The sequence below is a fragment of the Pelodiscus sinensis genome, chromosome 2, assembly GCF_052426305.1.
Source record: "Pelodiscus sinensis isolate ZL-2025 chromosome 2, ASM5242630v1, whole genome shotgun sequence".
Taxonomy (NCBI): Eukaryota; Metazoa; Chordata; order Testudines; family Trionychidae; genus Pelodiscus; species Pelodiscus sinensis.
The window spans coordinates 9,787,966-9,808,620 of NC_143053.1; the positions used below are offsets into that span (position 1 = coordinate 9,787,966).

General features: G+C 41.9%; 1 protein-coding gene across 2 annotated transcripts in view; it reads left to right on the top strand.

Moving 5' to 3' along the window:
• Nucleotides 1-20,655, top strand: part of TRAPPC9 (trafficking protein particle complex subunit 9) — a 655,570-nt gene that overhangs the window by 93,764 nt on the left and 541,151 nt on the right. For both annotated transcript variants that reach the window (XM_075920070.2, XM_075920072.2), the window contains exons 13-14: nucleotides 11,997-12,123; nucleotides 17,014-17,146. In XM_075920070.2, the coding sequence (XP_075776185.2) occupies nucleotides 11,997-12,123; nucleotides 17,014-17,146 (260 nt within the window). The remainder of the gene's footprint in view (nucleotides 1-11,996; nucleotides 12,124-17,013; nucleotides 17,147-20,655) is intronic.

The window sequence follows — 20,655 nt, forward strand, 5'->3', positions numbered from 1 at the left end:
GGAAGGATGAGAGGGAGGAATGAGGCATAAGCCCCCAGTGGGCAGACCAGGAAGGCTCTGAGTGTTCCTCAGGGTGGATGCTCTCCCACAGGGCCTCCTGGATACTGACAGCCCACGATGGACCTCCCGGATGGCAGCCTGCAGCACTTGCAGCCAGGCTGATAGCAACGCGTCCACGAGAAGCACCAGAGTGCCCAGGGGCAGCTCTGGCTCCATGTTGCAGAGTCCTACGGTGTCCTGAGTGAGGGCAACCAGGACACTCTGAGACACACATGCTTTGCTGTCCCACACAGAGGCAGGCAGGCAAGCAAGCAAGTAGGAACACCTGAGAACCGGCTGCCTGGGAGAGGGTGGAGGGTCCCTTTAAGCACAGGCTGCAGATAGCCACACAAAGACATTCCTTACTTGATGCCCTAACCCTGACCTGGTTCTGGCTGGCCTTAAATCCGAATCCGTGACCACTCAGTGTGGATGCGGTATTTTGAAATAGCAAAAAGCTATTTCGAAATGCATTTTGTGTAGATGCGTTATTTCGAAATAACTTATTTTAAATTAACTATTTCAAAATAAGATTTCGAAATAACGCTGTAGTGTAGACATATCCTATGTGAAGCTAGAAACATTAGGTGGGAATCTGTTTCATTAGTCCAGGTATTCTAGTAAAAGCTATTACTGATACTTTTAGAACGTCAAGGATGTGTGACCAATTTTGTTTTTCCTGTAAGCCTGAACTATGGTTGTCCTACCAAGACATGTGACAAGCTACCTGATGCTGGAACCCATTTTGGATCTGGTATTTTCCCACTCAAGGTGAGAGAAATTGAAACCGAGCACAAAGAATTTCCACTGAGGAAAAAGGGATACAAAGAGGATTGACTAGACACTGGGAAATCCTCACTTACCACCCAAGGTGCCTGCTTGAAACATCTAAGACTCCACGGGGGGAAGGATTGGGAGCAAGCAAGGAGGCTGCCTACCTTGTGAAAGGGAGGAATAGAACAACTATTAGGTTAAGAATTTGCATGTAATGAGCTCCTTAATGTATTTGGATTAGTTGGTGTGTTGATTTTTGGCTTAGTAACTTTTTCATCTGTTTTCACTTCAATCATTTAAATACTACATTTTACACTTAATAAAAATACTTTTGTTTATTATTAAACCCAGTGTAAATAACTGTCCCCTAGGGAGCAATTAGTTGTGCAATGACTTTCATTAATAGAGAGTAATAGAAATGTAGTTTTCTCTATGCAAAACTTTTATATAGAATAAGATGGATTTATTTGCGGCTTTCGTCCTCTTCGGGGAGCAGAGTTCCTAGTGCTGTCCATGGCCTTATAGTTGACCCCTCCTAGAGCTGAACTGGTGCAGTGTCTGTTAATGTGCTGGGAGACTGTTACCTGAAATCTGTGCTTTGGCTGCATGACACCAGAACTTTTGGCCCAGCAGGACAAAGTGGTAGAGCACCCCTGGGGGCAAGTTGGTAGGCTTAGTGGTATGACCAGTATACTGGATGACAATCCCAAGGCAATACCTGTGATCTAACCCACCGCAGGAGTACTTCTTATTTGTTCTTAATGAATTTCATTCTGTTCAGATCATTTTGAATTTTAATGTTTATCCTTTGAAAGACTTGCAACACCCTCTACCTTGGTGGTATCTGGAAAATTTTATGCTCCGTATGCTATACTCCGATTCTCTAAGTTACTAATGAAGATATTAAGTAGATATTAAGTAGAACTGGACCCAGAACTGATTCCTGCAGGCCCCCAACTGTTATATCCTTCCAGCATGACTGTAAACCTTTGATAACTACTCAGTTTTGTGCTCACCTTATTAGTAGGTCCTTCTAGGTTGCATTTCCCTAGTTCATTGGTTACCAACGTTTTTCAGCCCAAGATCGCTTTCTGAATTTATGTGCAACCCATGATCTACCCCTAAGACAATGTTGTAGAATAAACAGTCTATTTTTAATTTATGCAATATACATCCAAAATCAAGTATTTATAATGATACATTTTGTCGTCTACTCACCAAGTTTCAGTGTGACACCTGTGACCACATTATCTGCCAGTGCTGTAGCTGGAGTAAAGGGAGGCTGTGGCCCAGCCAGCCAACCGCTGTGTTCCGCCCGCCAAGACTGCCCTAGCAGGGACAGCCTCACTGCACCCCAGCTCCAGCCGGAGCAAAGAGGGGCAGCCACTTGCTGCCATGTGGACTGGCCAGCCAACCACAGAATTTCTCCTACCAAGGCTGCCCCAGCAGAGACAGTCTCACAGCACCCTGGCTTCAGCTGGACCAAAGGGGGGCAGCTGCCTGCTCACCATGCGACTCAGTCAGAACCCACCAGGCCACTGCCGCTATCACCACCATTCATCTTCCATTCCAGCAGGAAAGTGAGTGTTGGTGAGTGCTGCTTCATGGCTCTGCAAATGAGGAGGGTGGACCTAAAATTTCTTGTGCGTAGCCATACAGGTCAGTGAACCTGAAAGTTGACTATTGGGGACACCGTGATGAATGTGTTGGAGACCACTGCCCTAGCTTATTAATGAGAAGGTCTATTTTGAGAACGGTATATTTTGTCCTTAGTATAGCTTTTGATACTATCCCACGTCTGATGCTTCTTTTCTGTCAACAAAGACCTCATCCTAGAGGTCATCATCAAGCGGAAAGTGGATTGGACTAAACTCAATTGCCCTTGCATGGTTCAGGCAGTGCTGGTTCTCTCACCTCTCAGTTCAACCTTCCCCACCCCTTCCTCTTCATTCTGAACTACACTCTCGGAATCAGTCACACGAATAGTATCATCACTCAGCTCCCTGCATCTCACATGTCTATTTCATAGTTAAATGAGGAGGAAGAATGGTGTTCAGCTGTTCAACAGAGCCTGCTCAACATTAGAAAGCCCTCTATCAAAATGGCCTATGGAACAAAATTGAAGCAGTCTTAGGTGTGGTCATTGGCCTACAGAATTCAACTGTCCTTCCATCTAGGAAATCTTGAAATACCTGCTGTACCTTCAATCATTGGGAGTTGGTAGGAAGTTTGTTTAAAGGGCTTCTTTCTCTCCATCCTTGGTACAAGAGCTCACTCCTCTGTGGGACTTCTTACATGGTCCTAGAGGCTTTATTGGGGCCTCTGTTTGATTTTCTGACATCTTGTTCTTTTCCAGTTTTGTCCAAAGACTGCATTCCTGCTGGTGAGAACATCTGCAAGGAGATTCAGAGATTTGCAGTCTCTGACAGTAGAGATTCCTTACTTACATTTCTCCAAAGAGAGTGACTTCATGACCAGACTCTAAATGTTTATCTAAAGAGTTTTTTTGAGTTTCATTTGAATCAAGTGGTATATTTAGGGGCATTACTTCCTAAGTAACTTTCATTTCCAGAAAAGCAATGCCTCCATCCATTAGATGTCAGACTATGTCTAGCTTCCTATTTCATGCTTTGCCTTGTTGGTTTGTGCTATAGAGATCATATGAAAAGTCAAGTGGTCTCTTCATAGATGACCTCTAAATAGGTAGCATCCTGTGTCATGAATGCATATGGCTACGCCACTTCAGTAGGTGTGAACTCATTTTGTGAGTGTAAGCAATATCAAAAGTAGTTCTCAGATATTTGCCAGGCTGTTAGGTGGTCATATGTATGTACACTTGTAAAAATTATGCCCTTACATCATTCAGAGTGGATGCAATATTTGTTAGGGTGGTCCTAGACCAGGACTGCAAGTATATGTACTCCAAGTCTCACCTTATGTGGGTAATGCTTGTGAATCACCTAAGTGGAACACACAGCTGCATCTCCTTGAAGAAGAAACTGTAGTTCTTCGGGGTGTGAAGCAGACCTATTTCATGGTACACTTTCTACTCCTCTGCATTGGAGTTTAGATTTCTGGATTTTCAGTGTGGAAGAATTGAGGGAGGTCAGGATGATGTTGCCTAATATAGCCAGGGGAAGAGCTATGGTCAGAAGACATGAGCAGTGCCCATATGTGGGTACTGGCGGGCAAATTTCTCTGGCTCATGTGTATGTCATTTCTTGAAGAAGCACAGTCTTGTTAAGTAACTGTTTCTTTCATTTACTGGAAATTACTTTAAAACTTTAAAATGGACTTCTACATAAGGGAAAACTTGGGGGGAGGGGGAAAGAGAAATACCTATTATGTATATGGCTGCTGGTATTTCCTTTGCTGATATTCAGCTTTGTGAACAGGAGCAGCAAACGGAGTTTTGAGAGGGAGTTCTTCAGGTAAAGGAGGAGCAAATATGGGATTCTTGAGGACCGTGTGCTGTGGCTGGCTGTTGGAAGCTGTGAGCTTCTAAGGGTTTGAAATCTAGAAGCCTCTGTTAATTGGCTGAGCCTTAGTCAGGGGGTGGGGAAGGCCAGGGCTTTATAAAGCAGTGAGTCAGCACCCAGGGAGCTTTGTGAACAGGAGCAGAAAACAGGGAGTTTTGAGAGGGAGTTTGGAAGGGGAGTAGGAAGGGGCCAAGGTACACTTGCCATTCTTTATAGTTTAGTTTAAAGGTTTTAATCAAAACTGCCTGATTTAATTAGAAACCCTATCAATAAACTAGCTAGCTGTAAGAGAGAATGCAGGCAGAAGCCCAGCCGCAGTGTGGGGGCTATCCTGTTTATTGCACTCAAGGTAGCATGTATGGTTACCTTCCCTATGGGCAAGTGGCATCTGTGTGTGTTCGGTGCAAGGAGCTCCTGGCCCTCAGAGACCGCGTACAGGCTTTGGAGGCCAGCCTGGCTGAACAGGAGGAGCTGAGAGAGGCACAAAGGTATGTCGATGAGGCTTTCCGGGACACTGTAGAATTGTCCCACCTCCAGTCAGACAGCCCCTGTGCTGTTAAGGAGGATGAAAGGCTCAAGGAAGGAGAGCAGTCAACCGGGAGTGTCCTCTTGCGCTGAGGTTACCTCTCCAAGGGAGGGAACTCCAGTCAGCAGGAAAAGGCAGTTGTTAGTAATGGGACATTCCATCATTAGAAATGTAGATAGCTGGGTTTGCGATGACCGGGAGAACTGTATGGTGACTTGCCTCCCTGGTGCGAAGGTTGCCAATCTGTCGAGGTATCTAGATAGACTTATGTGTAGTGTTGGGGAGGAGCCAGTGGTCGTGGTACATGTATGTACCAATCACATAGAGAAGGATAGCGCAGGTGTCCTGGAGGCCAAATTTAGGTTGTTAAGAGACTGAAATCCAGGATCTCTATGGTGGCATTCTCAGAAATGCTTGCAGTTCCACGCGCAGGGCCAGGTGGGCAGGGAAAACTTCAGAGTCTCAATGCGTGGATGAGACGATGGTGTAGGGAGGAGGGGTTTAGCTTTATAAGGAACTGGGGAAACTTTTGGGATAGGGGGAGCCTATAGAGGAAGGATGGGCTCCACCTAAATCAAAGTGAATCCTGACTTCTGGCAATTAATATTAAAAAGGTGGTAGAGCAGTTTTTAAGCTAAGAAATGGGGGAAAGCCGATTGGTCCAGAGGAGCACGTAGATCGGACAGAGATGTGTCTTAGAGGAGAGTCTATTGACAGAGATTCTCTAGGTTCTAGTCAGGAGGAGAGGATGGAAGAGGATAAAGTGTGGGCCAGATCAGACGAAAAACATTCACATAAAAAAGAATCTGACACATCAGAAAAGGGCAAATAAACAGTGTCAAATAAACCGTGACAAGTTTTAAAGTGCTTGTACACAAATGCTAGAAGTCTACAAAAGAAGATGGGTGAACTAGAGTGCCTTGTGCTAAAGGAGGATACCGATATAATAGGCATCACAGAAACCTGGTGGAGTGAGGACAATCAATGGGACACAATCATTCTGGGATACAAAATGTATCGGAAGGACAGAAAAGGTCGTGCGGGTGGGGGAGTGGCACTATATGTGAGAAATTTTAGAATCAAACGAAGTAAAAATCTTAAAAGAATCAACATGTTCTATAGAATCGCTATGGATAGTTATTCCCTGCTCTAATAAGAATATAACAGTAGGGATCTATTATTGACCACCTGAGCAGGACAGTGACTATGAAGTGCTAAGGGAGATTAGAGAGGCTATCAAAATAAAGAGTTCAATAATAGCGGGGGATTTCAACTACAGGCAGTCCCCAACTTACGTGGCTCCGACTTATGTCAGATCCGCAGTTACGAACGAGGCTTTTCTCGTGGTCCCGCCACCCATGTACTCCGGGGTGAGAAAAGCTGCTCCGCGTCTCCCTGGTCTGCAGACCAGGAAGACGCGGAGCAAAGCCGCGGAGGGGCTCGGGCAGCGGGGCAGCCCCAGTCCCTCGGTGGCTTTGCAAAGCCTCGGGGGAAGCCGGCAGCAGGTCAGCCCAGGCGCGCCTGGGCTGCCCGGCTGCCCGAGCCCTTCTGCGGCTTTGCAAAGCCTCGGGGGAAGCTGGCAGCGGGACAGCCAGGCTTTTCTCGCCTGGGGTAGAGCAGCTGGGGCTGCTGGGTTGGTCCTGCAGCGCCGCTCCTCGGCGCTACTGGACCAACCGGGCAGCACCCCAGCTGCTCTTCCCCAGGTGTCCCCAAGTCAGCCGCTGCTTAAACCGATCAGCGGCTGACTACAGGAAGCCCGAGGCAGAGTTGCTCTGCCCCGGGCTTTCTGTAGTCAGCCGCTGGTCAGTTTCAGCAGCGGCTGAATCTGGAAGCCAGTTCCGACTTGCATACAAATTTAACTTAAGAACAAACCTACAGTCCCTATCTTGTACGTAACCCGTGGACTGCCTGTATCCCTATATTGACTGGGTACATGTCACCTCCCGACGAGATGCAGACACAAAATTTCTTGATCTCTTAAACGACTGCTTTTTGGAGCAGCCGGTACAGGAACCCACAAGGGGAGAGGCAATTTTTGATTTAGTCCTGAGTGGCGCGCAGGATCTGGTCCAAGAGGTAACTTATAACAGGACCGCTTGGAAATAGTGACCATAATATAATACCATTTAACATTCTTGTGGTGGGAAGAACACCTCAGTAGCCCAACACTGTGGCATTTAATTTTAAAAAGGGGAACTACGCAAAAATGAGGAGGCTAGTTAAACAGAAATTAAAAGGTACAGTGACTAAAGTAAAATCACTGCAAGGTGCATGGACACTTTTCAAAGACACCATAATAGAGGCCCAACTTAAAGGTATACGCCAAATTAAAAAACATAGTAGAAGAAATAAAAAAGAGCCATCATGGCTTGGCTTAACCATGTAAAAGAAGCAGTGAGAGATAAAAAGACATCTTTTTGAAAGTGGAAGTCAAATCCTAGTGAGGTAAATAGAAACACTCCCAAATTAAGTGTAAAAATGTAATAAGAAAAGCCAAAAAGGCGTTTGAAGAACAGCTAGCCAAAAACTCAAAATGTAATAAGAAAATGTTTAAGTACATCAGAAGCAGGAAGCCCGCTAAACAACCAGTTGGGCCCTGCACAATCGAAATACAAAAGGAGCACTTAAAGACTATAAAGTCATTGCAGAGGAACTAAATGAATTCTTTGTTTCAGTCTTCACGGCTGAGGATGTTAGGAAGATTCCCAAACTTGACCCGTCCTTTGTAGGTGACAAATCTGAAGACTTGTCACAGGTTGAAGTGTCATTAGAGGAGGTTTTGGAATTGATTGATAAACTTAACAGTAATAAGTCACTGGGACCAGAAGTAATTCACCCAAGAGTTCTGAAAGAACTCAAATGTGACATTGCAGAACTATTCACTCTGGTTTGTAACCTATCCTTTAAAACAGCTTCTGTACCCAGTTAATGGAAGATAGCTAATGTAACGCCAATATTTAAAAAGGGCTCTAGAGGCGACCCTGGCAATTACGGACCGGTAAGTCTTACATCAGTACCGGCAAATTAGTTGAAATGTTAGTAAAGAATAAAATTGTCAGACACGTGGAAGAATATAATTTGTTGGGCAAAAGTCAACATGGTTTCTGTAAAGGGAAATCATGTCTTCCTGTTTTTGTAGGGGTCAACAAATGTGGATAAGGGGAATCCAGTAGAAATAGTGTACTTAGATTTCCAGAAAGCCGTTGACAATGTCCCTCACCAAAGGCTCTTATGTACATTAAGTTGTCACGGGATAAGAGAGAAGATCCTTTCATGGACTGAGAACTGGTTAAAAGACAGGATACAAAGGGTAGGAATAAATGGTAAATTTTCAGAATGGAGAGGGGTAACTAGTGGTGTTCCCCAAGGGTCAGTCCTAGGACCAGTCCTATTCAACTGATTCATAAATCATCTGGAGAAAGGGGTAAACAGTGAGATGACACAGTTTGCAGATGATACTAAACTGCTGAAGGAAGTCAAGACCAAAGACGACTGTGAAGAACTTCTAAAAGATCTCCCCAAACTAAGTGACTGGGCAACAAAATGGCAAATTAAATGTAATGTGGATAAATGTAAAGTAATGCACATTGGAAAAAATAACCCCAACTACACATATAATATGATAGGGGCTAATTAGCTACAACTAATCAGGAAAGAGATTTTGGAGTCATTGTGGATAGTTCTCTGAAGACGTCCACGCAGTGTCCAGCGGCAGTCAAAAAAGCAACCAGGATATTAGGCATCATTAAAAAAGGGATAGAGAATAAGATGGAGAATATCTTATTATCCTTATATAAATCCATGGTACGCCCACATCTTGAATACTGCACACAGGTGTGGTCTCCTCATCTCAAAAAAGATATACAGAGAAGGGCAACTAAAATGATTATGGGCTTGGAATTGGTCCCATATGAGAAGAGATTAAAGAGACTGGGACTTTTCAGTTTAGAAAAGAGGAGACTGAGGGAGGATATGATAGAGGTCTATAAAATCAGGAGTGATGTAGAGAAAGTGAATAAGGAAAAGTTATTTACTTGTTCTCATAATAAAAGAACTAGGAGCCACCAAATGAAACTAATGGGCAGCAGGTTTAAAACAAATAAAAAGAAGTTATTCACACAGCACATAATCAATCTGTGGAACTCCTTGCCTGAGGAGGCTGTGAAGGCTAGGAGTATAACAGGGTTTAAAAGAGAACTAGATAACCTCCATGAATTTACATCCATAAATGGCTATTAGCCAGTATAGGTAAGGAATGGTGTCCCTAGCCTCTTTTTTTCAGAGGGTGGAGGTGGATGGCATGAGAAAGATGGCTTGATCATTACCTCTTCGATTCACTCCCTCTGGGACACCTGGTATTGGCCCCTGTCGGCAGATAGGGTACTGGGCTGGATGGACCTTTGATCTGACTGAGTATGGCCATTCTTATATTCTTATTTTGCAGAGGTTCTGATTATTTTTTTCTCATAATCGAGCTTCTCCTCCTATCTGAGACTATAATGAAGTTATAATTTGTCTCTTATAATACTATTTTTTTTCCTCCTGGAAATTGTGATGTCACACCTTCATAATTATGATTTCCCTGCAGGGTCATGTAATAGAAACAGATGGTTTCTAAAGGGGACTAACTTTGTTTTTATACACGTGGTCTGTAAAGTGAGTTAAAATAGCAAAAAGGTTGTTCTGAATGAAGTTAGTTTTAATTTCCCTAAAGCATTTGGAATTGCTTAACAAAATATTAAGGACTGCTTTATTCTCATTGGAACAAAATGATCTGTTTGTTGACATTTTGTGTACTGTACTACTTATCCCAGTATGGCCATTTCCTGTGAATTCCCCCCCGAAAGACTTCCAACTATATGTATTATTGTAATAGAACAATACTGTGAAATTATATAAGAAAGAATATTAATGTAAATGTCACTCACTAATGGACATGGGGAAAAATAAAATGTTTCGAAGTTCAGCAGAAAACAGATCTTAAAACAAGAACATTTTTGGAAGGAATTTAAGTCCCAAACTGAGACTTTTGGAACCAGTTTTGTGAGCAAACGTACTGAATCTAAATGACATTCCAACAATATTTGGCTGTGTATAAAGAGGAGTGGATTGCCCCCTCAGGCTCGAACCTTCCAGAATGTATCTATGGCAAAAATGTAGAGGAGTGGAAGTTATACTTATTTTTTTCCAGTGGTTGTTCTTGCAGCTGATGGGGAAGGATACTAGAAGACTGACTGGTAGGAAGGACCTGGGAAGATGGCAGAATCTTGATCTGCTGCCAGATCTCTGGAAATAATGTATACAAGATGACAACCAACACCATCTGCTAGACTGGGCAAAATTTGGGGGTGGGAAGGATATTTGACTTGTTTTCAAAATATACAGTGGTTGAAGAACAGAGGGATGTGGTCCAAATTAGGTTGAGCCAAGTATTATGTTGCACCTGAGGAAATTTTTGGCAGATAGAATAATTGGGCTTTGAAAAGTAAGCTTTGAAAAATTAAGGCTGTGAAAAATAAGGCTTCTAACATCAATGACTGAGCAGTCAGAACTAGAACTGTATAGAGAGCTTTTTCAAAACCCAGAGAGCATGGGGTGGAGATGTCAAAGCTTTATTGACCAGATAGCAATCAATATGATCAGGGAGGAACTTCCACAGAATACCTGGGGAATTGCTGAACACCAGAAGCTGAAATGCAAAAGAGAGCTGCTGTGGTTGAATGCAGCTACATTACAAGACATGGAGCCACAAAGATCCATTTAGCATCTGAGAAGCATTCTACTGCCCTGGAGCTGGCTTCTCAGGAATAGTCTATATTGTATCTGGGAAGGAGCCTCCTAGCCTTGGTCCATAGAGTTGTGACAGAGGGGTTTGTGTTAGGGATATAAAATCCCGTTTAACTGGGTAAACAGTGAAACATATTGTTTAACCAGTTAATCAGTTAAAGGGGGGTTATGTGTAGGGTGGCCTGGCCAGAGCAGCCTCCATCTGTGGGGTTACTCAGGTCCTCTGTGGACACAGGTTGCTCTGGATGCCAGAGCACTCCTTGCCTGCACTGGGCCCTGCACAGCTGGAACAGCCCTCTGCCTGTTTTTTGGCAGCTCCTGTACTCATTTTTGTACTCCTCCATGGGTACAGCCAGAGCTCTGCCACACTGGGTCTTTTTAATAGTTACATAACCACAGTTAGATTATAGTTATGTAACACTAAAACCAAACCAACGTGCAGTTACTAACAAAGGAAATAGTAGCTCTCAAATGATATTTATAATACATTGAGAAATAGTACAGCATACTCCCATTTATCTGAAACCCTATTATTTGAATATTTGCATTAGTTGCAGAGGGCATGTATCTCATGCTGAAAGGCAGGAAATGGGTTCGGATAATGCAAAGAATATATCCACACTACAACAGATTGTTGACTTAAGCTACGCAACTCCAGCTAAGTGAATAATGGAGTTGACTTAACTTGATTTACTGTGGGCTTTATACTGCAGGGGGGTTGATGGGAGAAATTATTCTGTTGACTTCCCTTATTTTTCATCTCTGAGGGAGAGCTACGGAGTCGATGGAAGAGTGATCTGCAGTCAATTTGGTGGGTTTTAACTAGACCTATTAAATCTACCACTAGTGGATCAATTTCAGAGCATCAGTCTCAGTTGTTGTGTTGCTGTAATTCAGATCAGAAGGGAGATCCTCCTGGCCAGGACTGCAAAGTGGTAGAAGATAATGAACTCGCAGCTGAGGCAGGCCCTGAATGGCTCCTTTGGCAATACAGGAAGCCCTCAGCAGTCCTGACATCATGGGAAAGACTGGACAAGGCTGTAGCAGCCGAGCTACAGAGGGCTCTCTGCTCTAGCAAGGATTGGTTGTCTGCAGTCTGATGCCAGCGCAGGGAACCCTCTGCAGCTCTATTTAAGGGAGTGAGATAGTGGAACAGAGTGGATACCCAGACCAGAACACTGATGCATTTTAAAAGGAAGTACATGGGTGCATGTCTCTCTACTAAAAGTAAAAAAGTACATATCCTAGACGAAATACTTATCTGACTGATTACTAAAAATATTACAATTACTTGCAATCTTAAGTCTCTTTAGCAATCCCAGGAATTATTATAATTTAAAAAAAATGTAGTACTTATAAAATGCCGAAGACATTTTTTACTTTTCCCTAAGGGTCTTCTGACAACTGGAGTAGAATTTGAATCTCTCCCAGCTGCTCTTTCTCTACCTGCTGAATCTGGCCTCTATCCGGTGACCCTTGTTGGTGTTCCTCAGACTACTGGGCAGATCACTATCAATGGTAAGGGTGATCATTTCTATCATTTACAGTTCTTATCAGGAAAATAGGTACAAGTATCTTAAAGCATTGTGGATTGATATGATGTAGTTAAATTAATATTTATTTTATATGTTTAATATTTATTGGGGCATTTCAGGTTGGAAAAGAGACAACTGGGGGGATATGATAGTCTATAAAATCATGACTGGTGTGGAGAGAGTAAAAAAGGAGAAGTTATTTACTGGTTTTCATAACACAAGAAGTAAGGGTCACCAAATGAAATTAATACATAGCAGGTTTAAAACAAAAGTATTTCTTCACACAGCATACAGTCAATCTGTGGAACTCTCTTCAAGAAGATGTTGTGAAGGCTGAGACTTTTAACAGGGTTAAAAAAAAAACTAGATAAATTCATGGGGAATAGGTCCATCAATAGCTATTGGCCAGGAGGCACAGGAATTGTGTCCCTAGCCTCTGTCAGATGCTGAGAATGAGTGACAGGGAAGGAATCACTTGATGATTATCTGTATTGTTCATTTCCTCTGGAGAACCTGGCATTGGCCACAGCAGGAAGCTGAGATACTGGGCTATCTGACCCACTATATCTGTTCTTATGTTTATTTTATATTTACAATATTAAATGTTCTATAAAGCCAGTATTTTTAAAAAATATTACAAAGTAAGCCTTCATCAAGAGGATGGTATACACAGAATGAGAAAATAACCTATGATTCTCAGAAATACATAATTTTTATTTAGATGTGTGAGATCATTTCTGTTGCTACTACAGTAAACTTCCGATAATATGGCACCTTTAGGACCCAGGGGGTGCTGGATTATCAGATATGCTGGACTATCAGAAGGGGGGGGGCTATGAGGAGTCTGGAGTGCGGTGGGGGGGTTGGCACCCCAGACCCCTCATAGGCCCCCCCTTCTGATAGTTTGGCTCTGCCCCAGGCGTCCCCCATTCAGCTGCCGCTGGTCAGTTTCAGCAGCGGCTGAATCGGGGACGCCTGCGGCAGAGCAGCTGGGGTGCTGCCAGGTTGGTCCGGTAGCGCCGCCCCTCGGCGCTGTGAGACCAACCCGGCAGCACCCCAGCTGCTCTTGGGGATGCCTGGGACAGAGCAGCCGGGGTGCTGCCGGGTTGGTCCCGCAGCGCCGAGGGGTGGCGCTGTGGGACAAACCCGGCAGCACCCCGGCAGCTCTGCCCCAGGCGCCCCTAGTCAGCTGCTGCTGAAACTGACCAGCGGCTGCTCTGCCCCGGGCTTCCCGGAATCAGCCGCTGGTCAGTTTCAGCAGCGGCTGAATAGGGGCGCCTGGGGCAGAGCAGCCGGGATGCTGCTGGGTTGGTCCCACAGCCCCGAGGGGCAGCGCTACAGGACCAACCCGGCAGCACCCCAGCTGCTCTGCCCCCGGCTTCCCCGATTCAGCTGCTGGTCAGGTTCAGCAGCGGCTGAATCGGGGAAGCCGGGAGCAGAGCAGCTCCATTTGTCCGGATGCTCCGAACACTTCCGGGTTCCTGATGGTGCCGGACCATCAGGATTGCCGGAGCATTGGATGCCAGACTAATGGAGTTTTACTGTACCTTAAAATGCTAAATTTGAGGGGAAGGTGAAAACTAAGTACATCTGAATAGTGTGCTGTTGGCTATTAGGAAGAAAAAGCATTTCAAAATCTTTGAGTATGTAAAGCAAGGTATATCCTGCAGCTGATATTATTGAGGAGTCAAGGTGTGTAAAGCCATTTTTTTTATTGGATCAGATCTGTTGGTGAGAAACAAATTTTGTACCACACAGAGCAGACTCAGATGAAGAGCTCTGTGTGGCTTGAAAACTTCTCTCTCTCTCTCATCAACAGAAGTTGGTCTAACAAAAGATATTACGTCACCAACCTTGTCTTTCTAATATCCTGTAACTGACATGGCTACAACTACACTGCCTATTGTTAGTGAAACACATTCACGTAAAATTACAAAGGATCTTGCAAATTGCTTATATATGAACCAATGAGCTAGCAATGGTCTGTTGTAATGCAGAATTATGCAAGCCAAATAGGGCTATGTCAATAGTGATAAATGGGAATCAAAAAAGTAATAATGTCTCTAAATCTGATGGGACAAAGATTGACATAGTAATGCTAAGTTGTATAAAAAAGAGATGAATTTTTGCAAAGCGAGAGAAATTTGATAAAAATAAATAAACTAATGCAGAATGTTCATGACACTTAGAAATTCTTAGCAATAGTTAGATTTTATGTTGTCACGGAAGAACTACTATCCTAGTAAGTAACAGAATTAAAGGAAAAGTACTTACTCCAAAGGGGTTTTATCTTTTCATTGATTCTCTTTGCTAGATACAGTATAATTTCAGTTATCCAAGTTCATTTTATCTGGAAATCCTGGTTAACAAATATACAGAATGTTCCTCGTTAGCCTTATTAGTTAATAGCATTTCCATCTATCTGAATGCTTAATCATCTGAAACTTTTTGATGTTTCCCTGACCACCAGGACATACTACTTTATCTTCCTTTATTTTCTTTCTGCTTATCTGTTTTTTTCTTGTCTTAATAATTTTTCTCTTTGTAAGATATTTGATCAATAAAAGGAGAGAACTGAACTTTTGAGAAGTGTTTCTGCCGACTTTTAGAATAAACCACTTTTTTACCATAATACAGTAAATTCATTGCAATGATGGGACCTATAGCTGCGGTTGGTTGTCTTTGATGCAGAGTATTCACACCAAAATATTAATGAGGCAGTGGTCAAGATAAACGTGGTCAAAATAGATTAATGCATGTTTGGTTCTACTACTGTTTACTTTTACAGAACCTTGCCAAACTTATTCTGCAAGTGTCCATCTTGTCAAAAATTACTTTGCAGTAAAGGAAAGGAGCAGTGAATTGTCCTTATATGCTCATTTATTATCCATTCCTTTACTTTTTTGACACCTTTCTGTTAAACACTAGAGTTGTCTTGCAAATCTAGATTTTATATATTGATTGCTCACCAAATAGTATTGAGATAAGTGCCGATACAATTGTTTATTTGGCTACTGTAGATTTACAAATAAGCACAATTAAATATCAATATAAAACAAGAGTTAATTTTATATTTTTTTTCCCACTGGATGGGTTAAAGGATTTTTTTTTTTTTTTTTTTTTTTTTTTTTTTTTTTACTGTTGGATGCTAGTGAGAACTAATCCTGCATTTCTTGTACACTCAAAGAACCCTAATTGTGTATTTAGGGGTATGTGATTGTGGAGTAAAAAATGGTGTCTTGTGTACACTAGGACTCCTAGCATTGCTGTAGTATGAAGTCCTAGGATATCAATTCATGAATTTTTGCTAATACATGAAAACTGTGGACTTTCTTACTTCATAAAAGAGACACATACCGGATTAATGCATAATAATTATCTATGCAATACTAGCAAACTTGACCAAGTCTTTCAGGGCAGGGGGCTGGCGGTTTGTGGGGGGTGTAGGACTCAGAGCAAGGTCTTGGAGGTGTGATGGGGTAGGAAGCTGGAGGCAGGGGGGTATGAGAGGATGTTGGGGGGTGAGGAGCTACTCAGGGCAGTGGGTAGGGATGTGAAAGATTAACCAGTGAACATAACTCTTAATGGGTGTTGCATACCAATTCCACCATGGGCATGGGGCTGCTTCAGCTCAGTGGAGCCCATTGTGAACAGGGGCTTCTTGGGGGTCCAGAGCAGCCCCTGCCTGCAACGGGCCCTACGACGCTACAGTCAGAGGGACTGCTCCAGCCTGGCTATGATGTGTGGGAGGGAATACTCCAGCCCATGTGCCCTCTGTTAATTGGTTAACCAATTAAATTTTGTTTGGTTAACCAATTAAACTGGAATTTTTGATGGCAGGAGCCTCTTCTGCATGCAGAGAGAGATTATAATTCATTTCAGCTTGTTTAACTAGTACATTTCAATTACTAATTACTTCAGAGTTAAGAAACCAGTTGAGAATTGAGCAAACGGAAATTTAGTTTCCTTCTGATGTATAAATAAACTTGATGTGAGAAGACGAGGTCTATTAGCTCTAAAATCTTGAAGCACGTGGTGTGATCAGAAAGAATTTTTTCGGTTTTCTAACTTTGAAAAATCAGTTTTAAATAGAAAATGTTTTCTGATATACAATTTTTGTCTTATGTGCATAGTGCACATTCAAGTAATTTACATTAAAACGCTGTTTTGTGTACTTTTAATAGAATTCCAGTTTTCTTACAAATAGAGCTTGACAGGAGTTGCATCTGAAAATTAATCTAGTGAATAAGGAATGGATCATTCACTGTTTTCTAACATAAGAAAAAGGGAATTTATGTAAATGAATGTTAACCTAAATATTTGCTTTAAAGTTGGATACAGTACATCCTCCTGCTTAGCTAGAAATACCAAGTTTTAGTGTAAGGATTATATTTAGCTGTAAGTTAACATGTTTTATGATAACCAAGCAATAAAAATCAGCCTTTGTTTAGGAAAATAATTTAAAAGCACAAATACTAAACTAGATTAAAATTAGTGATTTCAATTCAAGGTGCTTTACTTGATTTCATTCATTATTAAAATTGGTGATTTATATCACTTTGATTTAAATCAGTAATAATCAGACATCGGTGCTCTGGGAGCCCGATTAGCAATCAGCATTATCCAAAAGAATCCCAGTGGTGTGTCTCCTTTGTTCAATTTATTATAGTGCTCTATACCCAGTCACTCAGTGTTTTAATATCACATGCTGCAAAGAGCTGTAAGAGAAACATTACAGAACTGCATGCGGTTGGCGAGCCTCAAAGTATCGCTGATTTAAATCAGTGCACTCTGGTCATAAACTCTTGTATTGAATCCTGTCACAATGCAAATAGTTTATGGACAAATTGGCTCTTTTTCTATATTAAATTAGGTTATCATACTTCAGTCTTTGGAGTCTTCAGTGATTGTCTTCTGGATAACCTGCCAGGAATAAAGACCAATGGCTGCGCTGTAGAAGTCATTCCAGCTTTGCCAAGGCTGCAGATCAGTACCTCTCTACCAAGGTAATAAATTCAATGAGGTACATATTTTCTTTTTGGTAAACTAGAGAACATTGTGTTGGTTATTTGTGAGTTTTCATACTTGAAGAGGAATGATGCTAAGTCTTTAACAAGTTACCATTAGGTACTAGTGTTAAACAAGTAACTGTATGCAGTATTTTGAGTTCAGGTGAGGGTGTTTCTATCATTCCCTTTCTGTTTTATTAACTTCAGAGAAGGAGTTGGAATGAGACTCTCTACCCAAGCAAAGACTTCAGTATTATATATTGTCTAAGTCAGGCTCCTCATTGGGCTCATTGTGAGCACTCATTGAAATGTTATACTCAAGCAGGTTGCTTCTAATGAATGATTTTATTGCAATTTTTTTTTTAAAATTTTGTGTCTACACTAATCTCCCAGGCTCATTTTTAAAGTGCTATTAAAGGGTTTTTTTTAAAGATGAGGACCTAGGAGGACATTTTGTGAAATTGTTCACCCATAGGTGATATTTGTTCAATAATTTTTCTGTATGGGTTCATTCAAGAGCATAGTGATTTTGGTTCATCCACATAGTTGGGCCTATAGTGCATTGGATAAAGTACACCTTGTGTAGGATCTTGAAAGGTTTGTTGTGTGTGGATTGGAAGAGTATTGATCATCATAGCAGTGGAGATGCCTCTTCAAGTTTTGTATCTATTCTGGCAGGGTCTTGTACCACTTAGAGTTGGTCTGTCCTTGTCTATGGGCAGTGTTCCCTCTAAGCTATTTGGCAGCACAACTTCACAGATGATTAATCAGCCCTGCCCAGTAAGAGGCTCAGGGCTCTGTGCAGCTTAGCGGAAACACTGTCTGTGGGTGAATTGTTTTTGATGATGATCTTGGAGAGATTGAGGGGTTGTTTGAAAGCCAGAAGAGAGGGTTTAGGAAAATTTTCTTTCAGGAAGTCCATCCCCATTGAGTATGAGTTGTAATTGTTTAATGATAGACACTAAAAATCAGCGTCTTAATTAAGATACTGGATTTATGGCCTGTTACCATACTCTATAACTCACTAATCCCCCTTCTTTGTTTTTTGACAGTAGGGTTGTTAATGAACCAATTCATGTTGAATGCTCCTTTATAGTATGTGTTAAAAAGTCTAAACAATCTATTCTATCTTATATTTAGCAGAAATACTGTATCTTTCCCAGATCTGAAGAAGAGCTCCATGTAGCTTGAAAGTTCTTTTTTCACCGAAAGAGGACAGTCCAATAAAAGAGATTACCTTACCTTTCTTGTCTCTGAAACATATATAGGCTATTTGAGTGTCAAATATAGATATTCATTCTGAATTTATCAGGCTGAAAAACTTACAATGCATACATGGTTTTCTGTGGAGGCAGCCTTTTCATAATGGTTGAACAAACAAGGGAGTTGTAATTTAAAATTAACATATCCTTTCAGAATTTTTAGATTTACCAGTAATTTTTACCAACTACTAATCTCAATTATTTTCCCTATCACACTCTTGTTCTCTTCTGTCACCTTTCCATCAGTATGAAAAATTTTCAGTTTCCGCAAAACACCTTAACTCCAACTATGTCTCTTGTCCTGTATTCCTGTCTATTCTAAATCCCTCGAATAGTCAATTTATATTCATTGTTAGAACTCCTCTCATCAAATTTGCTCAAGAATCCATTCCAGTTTGATGTGCTCTCTATACGCCTCTGAGCTAGGACTCACCAAGTTCTCCAATACCATGCAACATCTGCTGATTTCAGAAATTGACTGATTTGATGCATTTGCAGTTGCAGAAATTTTGTGAAGAAATTTCTCTGAAAAATTTGGTTTCTGGCAAAGATATTTTTCCTAGAGTACATTAAAACCTTGGTAAATATGTCATCAATCTGATTTTCCATTTACCATTTGAAACTCAAGTTAAACCATTAATCCAGAAATCTTCAGTCATTTAATTTGTTAGTAGTAGTCAGTTAAACAAGCAGACTTTTTCTTTGAACTCGTGGTGACTACACCCCTGACTATAACAGAGAGTATGACCTGCTTGTCAGTGGAACTGATAGCTACCATGGCCTTGGGGCAAGGTCTGGGGGGCTGGCCATATGCCCTGGAGGTCAGATCATAGAATCATAGAATAATAGGACTGGAAGGGACCTCAAGAGGTCATCGAGTCCAGCCCCCCGCCCTCAAGGCAGGACCAAGCTCCGTCTACACCATCCCTGACAGATGTCTATCCAACCTGTTCTTAAATATCTCCAGAGAGGGAGATTCCACCACCTCCCTTGGCAATTTATTCCAATATTTGACCACCCTGACAGTTAGGAATTTTTTCCTAATGTCCAATCTAAACCTCCCCTGCTGCACTTTAAGCCCATTACTCCTTGTCCTGTCCTCAGAAACCAAGAGGAACACATTTTCTCCTTCCTCCTTGTGACACCCTTTTAGATATTTGAAAACCGCTATCATGTCCCCCCTTAATCTTCTTTTTTCCAAACTAAACAAGCCCAGTTCATGAAGCCTGGCTTCATAGGTCATGTTCTCTAAACCTTTAATCATTCTTGTCGCTCTTCTCTGTACCCTTTCCAATTTCTCCACATCTTTCTTGAAATGTGGTGCCCAGAACTGGACACAGTACTCCAGCTGAAGCCTAACTAGCGCAGAGTAGAGCGGCAGAATGACTTCACGAGTTTTGCTTACAACACACCTGTTGATACAACCTAGAATCATATTTGCTTTTTTTGCAACAGCATCACACTGTTGACTCATATTCAACTTGTGGTCCACTATGACCCCTAGATCCCTTTCCGCCATGCTCCTTCCTAGACAGTCGCTTCCCATCTTGTATGTATGGAACTGATTGTTCCTTCCTAAGTGGAGCACTTTGCATTTCTCTTTATTAAACCTCATCCTGTTTACCTCTGACCATTTCTCTAACTTGCTAAGGTCATTTTGAATTATGTCCCTATCCTCCAAAGAAGTCACAACCCCACCCAGTTTGGTATCATCTGCAAACTTAATAAGCGTACTCTCTATCCCAATATCTACATCATTGATGAAGATATTGAACAGTACGGGTCCCAAAACAGACCCTTGAGGAACTCCACTTGTTATCCTTTTCCAGCAGGATTTAGAACCGTTAACAACTCTCTGACTACGGTTATCCAGCCAATTATGCACCCACCTTATCGTGGCCCTATCTAAGTTATATTTGCCTAGTTTATCAATAAGAATATCATGCGAGACCGTATCAAATGCCTTACTAAAGTCTAGGTATATGACATCCACCGCTTCTCCCTTATCCACAAGGCTCGTTATCCTATCAAAGAAAGCTATCAGATTAGTTTGGCATGACTTGTTCTTTACAAACCCATGCTGGCTATTCCCTATCACTTTATTACCTTCCAAGTGTTTGCATATGATTTCCTTAATTACCTGCTCCATTATCTTCCCTGGGACAGACGTTAAACTGACCAGTCTGTAGTTTCCTGGATTGTTCTTATTCCCCTTTTTATAGATGGGCACAATATTTGCCCTTT